Below are 16022 nucleotides of genomic sequence, written 5' to 3'. Positions count from 1 at the left end.
AAGACAGAAAGGAAAATGAGGCAAGAAAAACCTTATAAAACAAAAAGTAATTTGAGAAATAGTTTACTCTACTTGTAACAGCCACCCAAGAGCATTCCCTGCTTACACAAACCCAGGAGTTGTGCAGAAATTTCTCACTGTTGCAGCAAGCGCTGAAATAAAAGTCTAACAGCTGCCTTTACTACTAGGCAGATCAAGAAACTCCAACTGCACTTATTTTTTTAAATCAGCTCTTAAAAGAGATTCCAAAAAGCAGTAATTATAATCAATTACCACATATTTTCAAATGAACCTGAAAGAGACAAATAAAGCTCACATAAAATAAATAGAGATTATCCATGCATAACCATCCAAGGAATAACAAACACCTACTAAATAGGAGAGCAACTACTAGTCCATTTCTTTTTGGAAGCAACTGTGTAAGGAGAGCTTTCCTGTTAGTAACCTACTAATCAAGTCATTCAGTGGATTCATTCTGTAATGTGATAGTTTTTATCCCAGAATCAAGTAAACTTCAGGGAAATAGCAGCCAAACATCTTTACATTGATAAGCCTCATTCACTGGTGTCTGCTGTGTTTCTCCTTGCATTTAAGATCACTGCACTTTGTAATATTGCATATTTTGCAGTGTTCAATAAACAAACAAGTGCATAGAAGAAAAAATGTGTAAATTAAGTACTATCTCCTGCCAAAACTCCAATGACATTTGTCTTTAAAATAAAGACTACCGTATGAATTTTCCCTTAAGGTGACTTTCATTGACCTGTATTCTCCCTCAATTCCATATGCTAGCCTTCTATACGTATCCAGACGCATATGCAGAATTATTTAGGACTTCACAGGAAATAAAATCTTTCTTAAAATCATCCTATTCCAACCCAAATTGACAGAGAGAATGAAATTAGCACTAAGCCTCTCTAAAAGGAGAAACAACTCTAGTCATTTTTCCTAATTACCTATTTACATTTGTTCACAATGTGCAACAAATGTTTTAAAACTGTTTGCCATATCTACTTCTAAAAAAAAGTTTTTCTTTCCCACTTCCTCTCAAATTGATAGTCAGAGTTAAACGCTTCACAAAGTTTCTGATCTAAAAACCGTATCATTTAAATAAACACAATTTATACTGAATAGCAAGGGGGGTGGGACGGTGAAGTTACTGTAGGCTACCTGAAAAGAGAACTAGTAGTTGTATTGGTTTTGCTCAAAACCAGCCTACTTGGGAACTGGTGACTGTTTAGCTACAGCAGTATCAAACTCAACACTGGCTACAGATTTATCAAAAATTTGGGAGAGTCCCCAGTCGGCCACTGCCTCTTAAATTATGCGCAGCTACAATTAGGCTGCTGTTAGCAGTGAAATTAGATTGGTTTCAGGAAGTCTGCTGCAGCAACTTCACTACAGGCATTTCTTCAATTCCCCTGAAATCCATAACCATTATCTCCCTGAACCAAACAGACCAAATAAAGACAGCAAAAACTGGATTCTGTAAAAAGAGAGGAAAAAAAAAAAATATAAATAATTTGCAGGCTAGGGGCATGGCCCCAAGCCTTGAAATTTCTGATATAGGTCTCATTACAGTTTACAATACAGTATAGTGGCCTGTATAAGAGTAGTTTTAGGCTGACTGTTATCATGTAAAATAGCCCCGAATCAGAACACCCATTTAAAATGCAGAAAATGAAAAACTGGACACCATCAGGAACTTTATCTACATGATCTCTATGGCACTAGTAATTATCTAGCAATAAAAAAGAAATCATAACTACAGACCAACAAAATGCAAATTGGAATTTTAACAGTAAAAAAAAACTACACATGTCTATTTGGAAGAAAAACAGTTCAAGAAAGAAGCAACTTTAGTTGTAACAAAAAGGAATTGAAGACTAAAGACACAGACCAACAATGGACTTTGTGAACAAATAATATTAAAAGACGCAGGGTACGTTTTTTGAAGTTACAAGGATTTACTCATCCAATATCAATTATCACCAGTGGAAATGGGGCAAGATAAAACAGAATCCAAAATGTTCCACAAAATTTTTGAAGTACATTAGGGAAGAACCACTACCAATAAAAAAAAAATAATAATAAAAAAAAAACAACATTATGACTACTGAAAACAGATGTGCTGTTGGCCCAGCTGAGGAGAGGGAGAAAATAAACTCATCTGCCACAGCAAATCTGTACTGCTTTACGTCCAAGCACAAAAATTTTATTAGTTCTGCACTTAATCTCACTGTTGCATGTTCTTGCCAACGGAGAAGGAAGCCAACAGTGAGAAGCCAATACAAATGCTCAGGTAGTACGTAATAAGAAAGCATGAGAAGAACCTAGAGTTTGACTCCTGGCTTTTTGGATACAGTAGTAAATAAGATGGGCACAACATACTGACAGCAACTGTAAAAAAAAAAAAAAAAAAAAAAAGGAGAGGAAAAGGGGGGGCGGGGTGTGCACAAATTAGAGACGTAAACAGAGGAAAAAACCCCAAAAATCAGAGGTCGCAGAGGCAACACGAACAGGACTGGTTTCCCTGTAGGAAGAACACCAGAGGTGATACACCTCTTTGTTTTCTTTCTTCCTTTTATAACACAGTCTATTCTTCTTCTACCCCAGTGTCGCGAAACCACCATAAAATAAAAGAAAGAAACTACAGGTAAAAAGAACAACGCAAGAAAAATATGTAATAAAACTAATCAGAAATTCAGACAATTTGCTGCTTACAGAAGGGAAAATATAGAAATACAAAGGAGGAATTAGTTAAGTCTGGTCACGAAGAGGCAGCACAAGTTAAACAAGTAGAGAGATGTAACTATCAATATAGAACATTATTAAGTTACTTCTACAGTGCTTTGCCTTTTTTTTTTTTTAATAAAGTCTGACCATACTTTATAAAACATTCCATCTCACTGACACTTATTTTGAAACAGTTCTTCTACAAGCAAATAATCCTACTAAAGTGAACACTGTTTACAAAGGCAAAAGTCTGCAAGCTTTTGCCTTAGTATCTGAGCATAGTTTTTCTTCCTAAAAGAAATGTTTATGAACATCATATCAATACTTGCAACAGTAGGACTTAGTGGTAATTAATAATAACATTTCAAATATGCTGTAATACTTTAACCTATGGGAAATATTTCACATTCCTTTCAAAATAAACTGTTATTCAAAGATCACGATATTTTTAATTAACAAAACAGTCCCTAATCTGTAAAAGAATAATGAGACATGGCAGATAACCTTACAGCTTAATTTAATAATATAGCTTTCTTAATTCTTGAATTTATCATAAAGCCATAGCAGAAAACATACAGCATTACTGCATACATTTATGAATTTTATATGAAGTGCATTCTAAGAAGTGTAGTTTTAGATTATTAAAGCTCACAAGTTTTAAAATAAATACATTAGATATAGATGAAACGACATATAATTATACCTTATTATAACGATCATGAGGAACAGACTGCAACACGATAGGTTCCATTGTAGAAACATTTGCAAACTGCACCTCGGGAATGTACAGAGCACAAACCACATGAGCCCAACCTACAAAAAGTTATAATTGTATTTAATTGTAATGTTTTCTAGAAGCTCAAAGGACATTTCAATTATAGTACAAAGAATCTTTTACAACACTTTTTTCCATGGACTATTTTAACTGTTTAGAATATTACAGACATAAGTTACTTAAGTCATGTTTACATTTCATTTTATATTATCCAAAGTTTAGATGAGTTGTAATACATTAAGTTTATTCAGTGGAGAATTTACACAAATAATACTCCATGAAATTCAAATACTAATGATTTATATGAACAGTGACACATAAATGGAATAACAGGTTATTTCTTTAAATTTCTTGGATTAACATAGTCATCGCATAAAAACTACGCAAATTCCTGCAAAAGGGAAATATCATCTGAACAAACTAGTATTCATGCAAGCATTATCACCATATAAGACTTCAGTGTATACTTTTTATTTAAACAAAGTCATTCTAATTTGACTAGACTCTTGTATTCTTTCTATAGAAAGAAATCCCAACGCAATCCCCTCCATCAAATCTCTTATTTTCCTTCTTTAAAGGTGTGGCCAACTCATTTTTTCATAGAATAGGACTGGTTATAGGAGTTGATATTCCTAACCCATTAACTTGGGGTCATCAGTAAATGCTTAGTTACTTACCATATTGTGCTTTAACATTTCAAGAAGTAAACATTCTTAATTGTCTGACATTTGGTTGGATGGGGGCGGGGGAAACACCAATTCAGAAAGAAACCTAATAATTTTAGGCCTTTTTTCAATACTAAGATCCTGAAAGAAAATAGCATTCTAGTATTTCATCTCCAATTAAATACAGTATCTGTGCTGCTTCATCATTTTATTCACAAATAGTTTCTAGAATTATTCCACACAGAACAAGCATGAGACTAATAAAAGAGTAGGAAAAAGAAAGTATAAACTGCCAACTTGAGCTGCCTTTAAAAACAGTTCAAACAGACCACTTGAAAATTATCATTAACAGACAGACTGGAAAAAGCTATAAAAATCACAGTCTTTTTTTGTTCTCTCCTCTACTTGAAATATCTTCAGGGAGTAAGTGTTTATAAGTACTTTTCTAAGACTTGCAAACTGCCCTAAGCCAGAGTCATCTTACTAAAGGCAGATAAATAAGTGTTAACATGGTGTTAATGGTTAATATTTCTCTTTAAATCTCCTCTCAAAAAATTAAGTCAAATAAAAACACCATTCATCTAAGAAAGCCATTACACCAGTAGAAAAGTGACACTGAAATTTTGAAAAAAAACTTCTTCAGTTAGTTACTCATAAACAGATGGCAAAAGCTTTTACTTCAGACGTAAATAAGCCCATACTCCAGTTACACTTATAATGAAAAATTATTATGTAAATTTACAAAATATACCACAGACATTAAAAGAACCCACACTTACTAAGCCAACTGAAATTTAGGCAAGTAAAGAATTTCCACTACAAGAAACCAGTATCAGAAGTAACTTTAACTGAATGCTACTAGATTATTATAAAAAAAATTTAAACAATATAGCCAGAAACCTACAAGCTTAATATATTCTGATTTCTGAAATACAGAGTGCACACCCAGGATAGTTGTGGGCAACAGCACAATTTTATCTTTCATGATAACAAAAACAATATCTATATAATGAAACAAATGAAGTACCACAGCACTAATACACTTTTTGAACAAGAGGTCAATAAATCCTCAGGGAGCTGAGGACAACAGGAGCTTTTCCTTTGGTTTCCATCTGGTATCTTTAGACCCTGGTTCATTTGACCTTGCTGAAAAATCACAACCTGTCCAATAAAAATATAACCATAGGGGAGGTTGCAGCATCTTTATGTTACCAGCCTCAAATGCCTACACCATAAAAGAAGCCTAACTCCAGCACCAGCTCCTACTAGGACTCAGAGACCCCACACACAGCTGCTTAACTGCTCTTCTCTCCAAAGTTTCACCAGTGAAGAAATATAAAGTTGTCAGAGAGCAATATCCAGCTCACCTGGAAGAACCAAAAGAGACAGAGGTTCAGCAGCTCTCCCTGAAGAAAGAATAAGTAAGACACTTTTCCATAACAAGTGTGGTTAAGGACTGGTTGCCTAAAGGTGCTGTGGAACCTCCATCTTCGGAGAACTCAAGAAGGTCTGTAGACTCCTCCACAAAACTTGACAACTTAAAGGAGGTAAAGAAGATTCAGTTTCGCCATGTAAGGACCAGACAGTAGCGGAGGAAAACAGAAAAGGAACAAAACAACCATCATCTTTTCCCTAAGCATCAAAAGACTAGTCACTTTCACTACAAAGAGTAAGCATGGAATTAAGAACACCTACAGCCAAAGTAAGGGTGATAGCTCTCCTCTGCCTCACTGATGGAAGAATAAGCTACCAGCATACAACCACACTTTACTTCTAATGTTTTCTGCAACTGAAAGGGCTCTTGACTACATAACACAGTGAGAAAATGCCTCCCCCATCCTCCACTTCCTTCTCTTTCAGACAACTACTCCCAGGTGGAGCACAGAGCTCTGAATCCCAACAGAATAAAGTACCTACTGCCACGTTCAGAGTTGAGTGCTTTTGTCTCCTGTTTCTTACTGGATGACAACTACCTACTTTGTCTGCAGGCATAATGAAGACCCTAAAGAGATACCCATTCAAACTGTACATATAGCTTATAAGAGAAGCAAGCATTTATAAAGGACTTATGATATTTAAGACTACATTAAAATACATATTTTTCAATTAACGCCATCTAAGCCATAAAGATTCCGCTGTAAGCTTCCTATTCAAATCACTTGCTACGTTATTCTCGGGCAACTATCAACTCCATCAGCAACTATACATCTTTTTCTTCCCCCCCAAAAACATTGAATCCAGCCCTTTTAAGCTTTCCAGTGTTTAAGTGTGAAAAATACTGTTGTATATCCATGTTTTAGAGTTTTAAAAAAAACTCCAGTAGCACTGTTCTACACCTTCAACAACATTTAAAACACTCTCAACTAGTTTCTGTTGGAACTGAAATTAATTTATCACCATTCTTCTTCATCCAAAACATCACACAGAAATAACAACAGGATAATCTGACTTTTCTTAATTGTTCTCCAAACTTAGCCAGGAACTCATGCCATTTTTCAGATCAGTTTTGTTCCAAATGAGTTTTTGAAGACCATCTGTATAGACCACATCCTCTACTATTTAAATAAATTATAAGCTTCCATTTACTTTGGTTGTGCATGCCTTGCATTCTAACATCTGACTACAGATTTATTACTTGCTTATTTCAATTTTACTTATAAAATTTACAGTAATTACAAACAAACTCTTGCTATTGCCACTGAATTGCTTATACTCAATTTACTTTCGCTTTCATCTCCGTTTCACAACAGCTTTAACTGGAGGGGCAGACACTAATGTTTTTGTAAATGCAGGTACTGTCATCTTGTAAAATGTTCTTAAAATTTTCCCCATCCTCAGAATTTTATTTTCTTTTTTTTTTTTTTTCTTATTTGACTTACTATTTCTTAACCTTTGAGAAGATGGCCATTTTACGGATGTGCTTTCTCAATAATAATATTTTTACTAGATGATAATGCCTGGCTAGCTTATTTTAAAATAAACTTAGGCTTTAGCTTAAAAACAAGAAATTACAAAACATATTATAAGGATTCAGATCAGCCACTGAGTTTGCTTGTTTCTGTGCATTCTTATCAGAACTGCTTTCTCTGAAACCACTGGAAAAAAAACACTCGCAGCAGGCTACCATGGTCTGGCAGATTCACTGCCTCTTTTGCTTTAAACAATCCAATATTCTACAACAATCAATCCCTCTATCCAGAAATTGTAAAAAGTCATTTGGTTGACCAAAAGTTTTGGTTATTACTTACTAGAAACAACTAACTGGTGACAGCCAAATTAAAATTAAAAATATTTACTTCAACTGTGCTTTCAAGACCACTAACTTTGGGAAATGCTGCTTACCTTACAAAACAAAAAAAAAAAACCATCACCACTGTGCTTTCTAAGATAACATCACATGAGTATAGCTAAGACACTTTCCTTTCAAGACATCTTAGGAAACAACTTCAACATTAAAACAACATCAAAACCACATATAAACCAACTCCAAGATCTACTTTGATAACAACAATAATGAAAATAGTTTTCTCCAATACAGAAATTGAAAATTAATGCTGAAAAGCCTTCAAAGTTTAAATACCTCTTATGAAACTTCCAGCTTTTCACAAGTCCTTTTTTATTTTGATTTATCCCTCAGAAAGACATGCTACTGAGTTTTGCTATTTTTTACATCTTGTTCTGGCATGCAAAATGTTAAATTACCAGTACGGAATCTATCCAAATTTTCCCAATCTTTTGCTGAGGTTTTCATTTCAGGTGTCTACCTAATTTTTAACTCAGTAAAAACCTAACAGTACATACTTAGCAGGTATAATTTGAATATACATTATTCATTAACATTCAGATTAACAAATCTCAAGACTCCAGAACCCTAACTGAAAATAAATAGTTGATCTGTTAGCCCAATACAATGGAGAACAAGTAGCTCCTAACAATTTCACCATCAGCAAACAAAAGACTGTTGCCAACAAAGAACTCTATAACTAGAAGCAAACTCTAACAAAGTAATCCAAAATTAACAAAGAAAACCCAGGAAGATAAATAATCTACTGTACATTATCCATCTAACTAAATTTTTGCCTTTACAACTACTGTTTAAGTGTTCAAAACTTGATTCACAAGCATAAATAAATTCGTAGTACTTTTAAATCATCTTTCATTGCAAATTTTGAAGCCTAGCTTTTATATCCTTTACTTCATAATAAAATAACAGCAACAGACTTACAATCCATCCTACCACCCAAATCAAGAGAAGTTCACCTATAGCTTGTGAACTAACAGACACAGAGTAGGCACTACACTAGCACTACATCCCACAATCAGTGTCAAAAATGTGCTGCAAAGCAGCAACAGACTGTAGAGGCCAGAATCATGAAGTCACACCTAGATCCAGCGATAGTGGCAGTGTGGTCCCACAAAAGAGCTCCAAGATGTCATCACCATCTCCTAACCGTGCACCAATTCCAGAGTAAAATTTGTTTATGCATTCTGTGTAAGCTCCTAAAGAGTCCATTATATCTCACTAAGGAAATTTTACTTTATTTGTAACTACAGCTCACTCCTAAACCAAGTGAATGTATTCTTCTAGCATGGAAAAACCCTTCTTTGTTGAAATATTAGTCTCTTATTAGGGTTCCTCCAGGTTGCAGTTTAAGGATACACCTCAATCCATTTCAACTGTGGGCTGTCACTAAGAGGTAGGGTCTCACTTTAACTCTTCACTTTCAACTGTATACCCCTGCCCTCTCCCTGTAGTATAAGCTCGCCATGTAGCAGGGCAGATAAAATTTTATTCACCTGATTACTAAACTTGGAGGAAAATAAAAGTTTACCTTCCAGTAAGATCAGTAAATAAGTTGATGCAACCCATACTGAGGTCATATGATTACCATACACAAAACCACCAGTGAAGAAACACCCAATCACAAGAAAACCACAGTCCACTCCTTTCAGCAGAGATCAATAGCTGTCCTAGATTACATGAAATTGCACCCTCAGTTTCCACAACTATTAGATTTGCTGACACACTCAGTTCTATCCCACTCTGAAAGGTGAACCCAGCAAAGATGTACTTAAGACTGTTATTGTTACTATTTGCCAGAGGGTAAGATTAAGTACTATTTTAGACCTTAAGTGTCTCTTCATTAAGGCATTCCATACACTTTTGTTTTGACCCTGATCTTCCTTTCCTGTAAAGGCAATAAAACTTGCAGAAAATAAATCTGTCAGCTTAAGTTACTGTCTCTTCCTTACCATAGTAAATACAGTTTTAGAGTTTGCTATAGTTAATACAGTACTATTCACTATATTGTTTGATCCACTCTTTTCAAAGTTGGGTAAAAAGAAGGTGCTGACACTAACCGCTAGAGATCTCACCACTGTACTTGGAGCTCAACCTCATTGGTACATAGAATGAAGAGACAATTTCTGTTAAAAAAAAGTAAAATAAATACTACTTGTCCATGAAGAAAAGGCTTCACTTTACAGAGTCCTGTTATAGAATTTCACCAACCTCTCCATTTATCAAAATTTGTTCCTAAACTAAAGAATTGGTACGTAAGAAAAATTCACTTTGGATCATCATTCAGCAAAGAGCTTGTTTTTGAAACAGCTACAGATTACATTCCACTGGTCCACTGAGTAAGCTAATAGCTTTAATAACTTCATCTGGCATGCTATGGCATTCATGAGTCTCTTCCCCCTCCCTCAAGAAATCTTTTTATACAACAAAAGGAAGAAATGTCACAAATATTTGTCTAAAGCTCTAAAATTTTTTTCCTAGTTATACATTATGATTACTAGCAATATAAATAACAACTTACAATACAGATAATATACAGGTAATATGTATATTTGTTTTCATAAAATATTTTAAATTATCGACTTTACTCTTTCCCAGTAAAAAAAAAAAATACACATACAAACTCCTGCAAATCTGCACAGAAGGACCAGAGTATTTATAGGTAAGCACTTCTCGCAAAACGCATATGCCTGAATGTGTACATATGACATTGCACCATCCACATTCTGAGACATTAATACCGAGAAAACTCATTAGAATAGTAAACCTGATGGTGAGAGGTGCTGACTAATAGTAACAGTAGCAATAGGAAAACCTAGCATATGATGTTTTTATAGACTTGGGAGATCCCAGCGCTAACCCAGGCGATGAGAAGAGGGCCTGGACGATGACATAAAACCACCACATTGTTAGCTGGCCTTTTCCCAAGCAGCTGCATGAAAGAAGTCTTGGTGAAAAAGTCACACAAAGAATGCTGTTACACAGCATTCTTGACCATCACCCAGTGGCATCAGATTTCAAAGTAACAACTTGTACAGCAAAATCAAGCCTTTTAGCCTTACAGAAAATTGTGGAAAAGATTACGGCGAGAAAACTATTTAAACGGGAGATGCACAATATTAGATACAACATAACAATCTGCTTAAAAAACAGACTGCATACTCAGTATTATGCGAAGATAAAAGAACTAGGATTCAAAAAACTATAATCAGTTCAAATAGTCATGATTTTATTTCCTCCTCACTGAGTGTCAAAACTCAAAGGAAATTACTGCAACAGTTAAGGAAACATTACTGAACTGAAAAGGCCCAAAACTGTCAAACAGCCTACAGTTCTCAAGTATCTTCAAACAAATGCTCACTTGTTGCTTTTCTGTTTTTCAGAAAACTGTGTTTATATTTTGTCCAACTACTAATCCACATACAGAATACAAAGCTAAAGAAAAGTTAATCTCTCTTTCAATAGCCTTCTTACACATAAGACGGCAAATCAATAAGCCATTCATATACAGATCCGTTCTTCTCATTTTAAAAAACTTTTATATTCAGTCATGTGTTTAAAACCACTGTGGTGCCCCTAAATGAACGTGAATACCAAACTTGGCATGGAATTCTGTCAACAAATATATTCAAAGAGAAAAGTTCCTTTTTCAACTCCATTCTACTTTTCTACTTTTAGTATCAATAAGTTATTGATTTAGTATCGATAAATAAACCAAAAAACAGTAAATAACCTAACAGGATTTATAGAACTGCAGTCTCTGAACACTGAAAAAGTCCTAATATTTATGTAAAAACAAATTCCACAAAGTCCACATATAGGGAAGACTATTTTTTCTTCACAAAACTTAATCACAGCTGTAAGACAGTCACAGATATTAGGTAGCCAAAATATTAAAATGTATTCAAAGCTTATTCCTAAAATTTATGACAATCCCTCTGTTCATAACCATGCAATGTCCTACTACTGTCAACAAATTAATTAAATCAAATGTGCAGCTAAATACAGTCAACTCTTAATAATCCTTAGCACGGATAACCCATTGACAGATAAGCCACTCCATGGGTATTAGTCCAGGCTACACTCGGCTAAATCCAACTGTATTGTTTCCAAGATCTGTGCAAGCGCAAAAGCAGAATGACCATTTTTTTCACACAGTGTGAAGAGACTGAACAAGCATGTGCAACCAGGCCTTAGCTGCTTCTGTTCAGGGTCAGTTCAGGTCTCTGACAATGGAAAGCACCAGAAGGACCACTGAAGCAGACTAGGACATATTCCACTCAAATCCAGACAGAATTATCTTTGGGCTTGCTACAGGTTCTGATTACAGAGACAGCAGCCACCATCACCAAGCCAAGAACAGGCAGGCATCTGTGTACTCTCCAGTGTACCAAAAAGGTTCTGAGCAACAAAATGCCATTTCCACTTGGCGCTTCACATGAACTCTTTAGTCCTTCCGGATCCAGACACACTAGCAACTTGGTGCAGGCCCATCTAGATTAGTTTCCAACACTAAGTGGAATGTTTCTGCAACACTGTCTAGAAACCACTTGGCTAATACAGTCACTATTACCTAGGATACCTGAACTTCCCCTATCCCACTCCACCTCCAACAACCCAAACAGCCAACAGTTAACTATGGCTGTAAAAATAGTTAATGCCTCAAAAATGTAAATTATCAATGTCTTCTGTTTTCAGAGCAAATGCAGAAAACGGTGCACTCAATTTTAAGAACATTCTTCAGGCAAAAGCCTTACTAAAACCAATAGTTTTGTTCCAATTCCAGGAACTGTCCTAGTTTTATGGTAGTGTGAACGTCTAGGCTAGTGAAAATATTGTCTAATTAATGAGAAAAATTTGTACCAAAAAATGGTGACCCATAATTACATAAGTAGTCTATGTTAAGGAACATTAAACCATACTGTAATATTTTTGCAGTCTAGAGATTCCATGGCATCATGTACAGTAGATTTGATTCTCTAAAATTTCACATAAAGCTCTAGTAAGGATTACATATCATTTTGAAGACATATAGAGAAGGGGAAAGGGAATGATTAGTTTTCTGTACAAGGAATGCCCTATCAGTCTGGGCTCCTTCATCCTGAAAAGCAGACAAAAGAAGAATATGACAGAGGTCTAAAAAGCCAGAAGAGGTATTGAAAAAATGAACACAGAGTAACTGCTCTTTGTCACGTCCTATCACTTAACAAGTGCCCAGTGGCATCAAGTAAAACTGTGAGGTAACAGGTTCAAAACAAACCAGCATATATCTTGACACATTGCACAGATCAACTGCAAAATGCCTTGCCACATAACATTATGGACACTAAACTTTTATACCAAAGTGGACACATTGGTAGTGTGTTGGACTCTAGTTCCAGTAAACACAAAAATACCATCTCGAGTTCAAGAAGTCCCAAAGCCCAAATACTTGTAGGCTGGGAAAGTATTCTGAGAAAGCACACAAGAACTTGCTCAAGAATCCAGTTCATATTGATAAAGACAGCAGGACAATATTGTTTGGCCTCCACGATATGCTCCTCTTCTCTTAACTACCTCAGGCTGGTACTCTGAAGAGCTGTGTAAGTTTCACGACAGTAGCGCTCCAAGAATGCTGTATTTACGGCATCACCAAAAACTGCAACTCCATATTTGCCATAGTTGATAGTGGAGAATCCAACATTACCCCTCAGCAACTGTACTGATAAGCATGACCAAGGTACAGTAGATGTCTCCAACAAATATAAAACCTAAAAAGCAAACCTAAAGAAGTGCTGATGTCCAGAAAGTCAGATAAGCGCTAACAGGTCAGTAAAAGCAGAGGGAGAAGGAGGAAGAATGCACACAAAGGAACCTCGTGCCACTTGGGGGTGGGGGGAGGTGGAGGGACAAAAAACCCCACAGCACACCAACACAACCACACCATACACCACCATTACTATTTTCTAGTAAGTCAGTAATACTTAAAAACAACACAAGTTTGATTCCCAGACTACTTTGTCATATATATTTATAGTATCCCAGACTTCTTAAAGGCAAGATAACACCATTGCATGAGAGCTGTAAGATTAGGCTGCCTTCAGTTACAGTTGTGCAACTGACTTAGGACAGCTAATGTACAGGCTGCTGCTACAAGAATAGTCCTGGCCATTCCCCTATATCAGCATTAGCACGGTCAGCTGGGTCAGGGAACTGATCTCACCTAGCTGAAAAGCAACCCAGGGGGGGAAAAAAAAAAAAAAAAAAAAAAGAAAAAAAAAAAAAGAGTTTTAAATGCTAGTACCATCACAAAGGAGGAGGAAGTACTGCCTAGCAACGATAGCATGTTACTGCAGGTTAAGAAAATTGTGGAATTCTACAGTAAAAGCTCAGCAGACCAAAAAACATTAAGATTCCTGACACAGAAGACAATACAGTATCTTCAACACCCAAAATACATTTCCTCACACTATTAAAAAGCAAATATCCAGAAGACTGTTACCAAAAAACAAACAAACAAAAAAATCTACAAGAGCAGCAGATCATGTATGAGCTAACCTACCTGCATACTCAGGAAAAAAAAAACCTGCATCGGTTTTCTGGCTACAAAATGAAGTTAGTTGCTGCCAGAAGGCAGAAAGAAGCGTAACTTTGTATCACTGACATAAAAAACAGTAATTTCTTCACTTGTTCTGAAAAGCTAAGACTATTTCTTTTTATACTCACAGAAGGACTCTGTAATTACAAATTTCTAAAGTTGGATCCTTACAAAGTTTTATCAGAAATGTTTGTTTCAAAGCTTCCTCAGGAATACCTGCATCTTTTTACAGTTTCCATTGGCAACAAATGGTGTAACAGCGTTAAAAAAATTCCAAGTATTAACCTACTGTAAATATAATTTTAAGCTGGCAAGCCCATTATTTGACTTTCAACAACATTTTCTTAAGTCTGAAACTCTTCTGGCACAATCCCTTGCTAGGTAACTCTTTGAAAAGAAACCTTCAGGTTAAGAATGAAGATTTCTGAAATGCAACACCAGTTGGAATTAATTTTTTCCAACGTTCTCATCCTTCTGTAATGCTGTTATTTAAAGGACATTTGGTCCATATGGTAGAATTTGCTGTATTCAACACCATGGACAAGATCTATTACTGAGGCAGGGATGTTTCCAGAAGGTGAAGTACAAATTCTTAAAGACTTCTCTGCTATGAAATTTTCACTGTGAAGCTTTCACTGATGAAAACAGTTGGTCGTGACAATTATAGTAGGGACAATACTGTTCATACAGTGTAACATCTTTGCTATTCAAACTTAAATAATTTCAATCTTACACAGTAACTTTCACACAAGAATTCATAATTACAATTAATACAGCTATAAGAGAGATAGTTAGCTCTCTTATACCTAGAGATGCTCCTATCTCTATCTAAGCATATAGATGCTTGTGTCTAGGATGCTCAAATCTTCGATGCACACTGTCAAAATATGTTCTCAAGATTTTATGCAAATAAAAAGTTTCAAAATTACCATACAGAATAGCAAGGCATTCCCAAACACTACTTTAAGTATAAAAATTGAAAACACTTCAGCTACTTCACAAATTTTACTGTCTGTTTCAAGAGGTTTGAGGCTTTCTTATTACTTATTTCCTAAAAAAGCAAGTGTCCAGCTGCCATTTCTGAATAAATGAATTCAGCACTGCCATGTATCAACCTGTCTGAGAAAAGGAATAGTTTTAAGGCTAAAGTACTGGGCTGGCACTTAAGACAGTAGTTTCACTGACACACAAACAACACAGACTCAATACGATCTTCCAACACTCACAGATGACTCTAAGTTCACTAACATGTTTGAGATAAGCAGACACTGGAATGGTGCTCACTAGAGCGTATACTGTACGCTGCAGTCGAAGCGTAGACAAGGGAAAGCGTAGATCAGCCCAAACACAAGCAAATTCTGTGTTCCTACAACTCAAATGCAACAGAAATAGCAAAGCTGCATCAACACTAAGCTAAGATATAAATTAGTTAGAATATTACACATGCAGCATAAAATCTCCAGAATACAATTTAGACAGACTGTCCAAATGAAATCCAGAATCCTGATCATACCTTCTCCTCTCACAAGAGAAAGGGCTCAGTATTAAAATGACCAGGCTATTTACAGATAGATGATGGACAGGAATTTAGAAGTATCTAGTAAAGAGAGAAGAAGGAATTCCAGAAATGATTGAAAAGTTAATTGGAATTTTTCACTCATATCACCCAGCTATTAGTATAAACATAATCAAGACAGGATATTCAGTGGAGACTTTCTCTAGCAGTTCTACTCAGCAGAAGCAGAACTGATGAAAACCTGAACGATGAAATTAGAAAGATGCAAAGGACAGGTAATCACTACTGCAACTTTTCAGCTCTAACTTCTTTGCTACAGAACCTATTAGTAAATCAGGCGTGAAAGAGCTATCCTTTGAAAATGCACTGGTGCATTCAGTCTGGGCTACAGACATAAAAATTCCACTTTCCTCCACGAATGATGCTCTTTCAACAGCTTTCTATAAATGTTC

General features: G+C 35.6%; 1 protein-coding gene across 3 annotated transcripts in view; it reads right to left on the bottom strand.

The window, feature by feature from the left end:
- Nucleotides 1-16022, bottom strand: part of MLLT10 (MLLT10 histone lysine methyltransferase DOT1L cofactor) — a 135202-nt gene that overhangs the window by 96465 nt on the left and 22715 nt on the right. For all 3 annotated transcript variants that reach the window (XM_068405170.1, XM_068405169.1, XM_068405171.1), the window contains one exon: nt 3440-3549. In XM_068405170.1, coding sequence (XP_068261271.1) covers nt 3440-3549 — 110 coding nt within the window. The remainder of the gene's footprint in view (nt 1-3439; nt 3550-16022) is intronic.

Source organism: Nyctibius grandis, chromosome 7 (genome assembly GCF_013368605.1).
Source record: "Nyctibius grandis isolate bNycGra1 chromosome 7, bNycGra1.pri, whole genome shotgun sequence".
NCBI classification, from domain to species: Eukaryota; Metazoa; Chordata; class Aves; order Nyctibiiformes; family Nyctibiidae; genus Nyctibius; species Nyctibius grandis.
The sequence above is the reverse complement of the archived record's forward strand: the minus strand, read 5'-3'. Positions and strand labels throughout refer to the sequence as shown.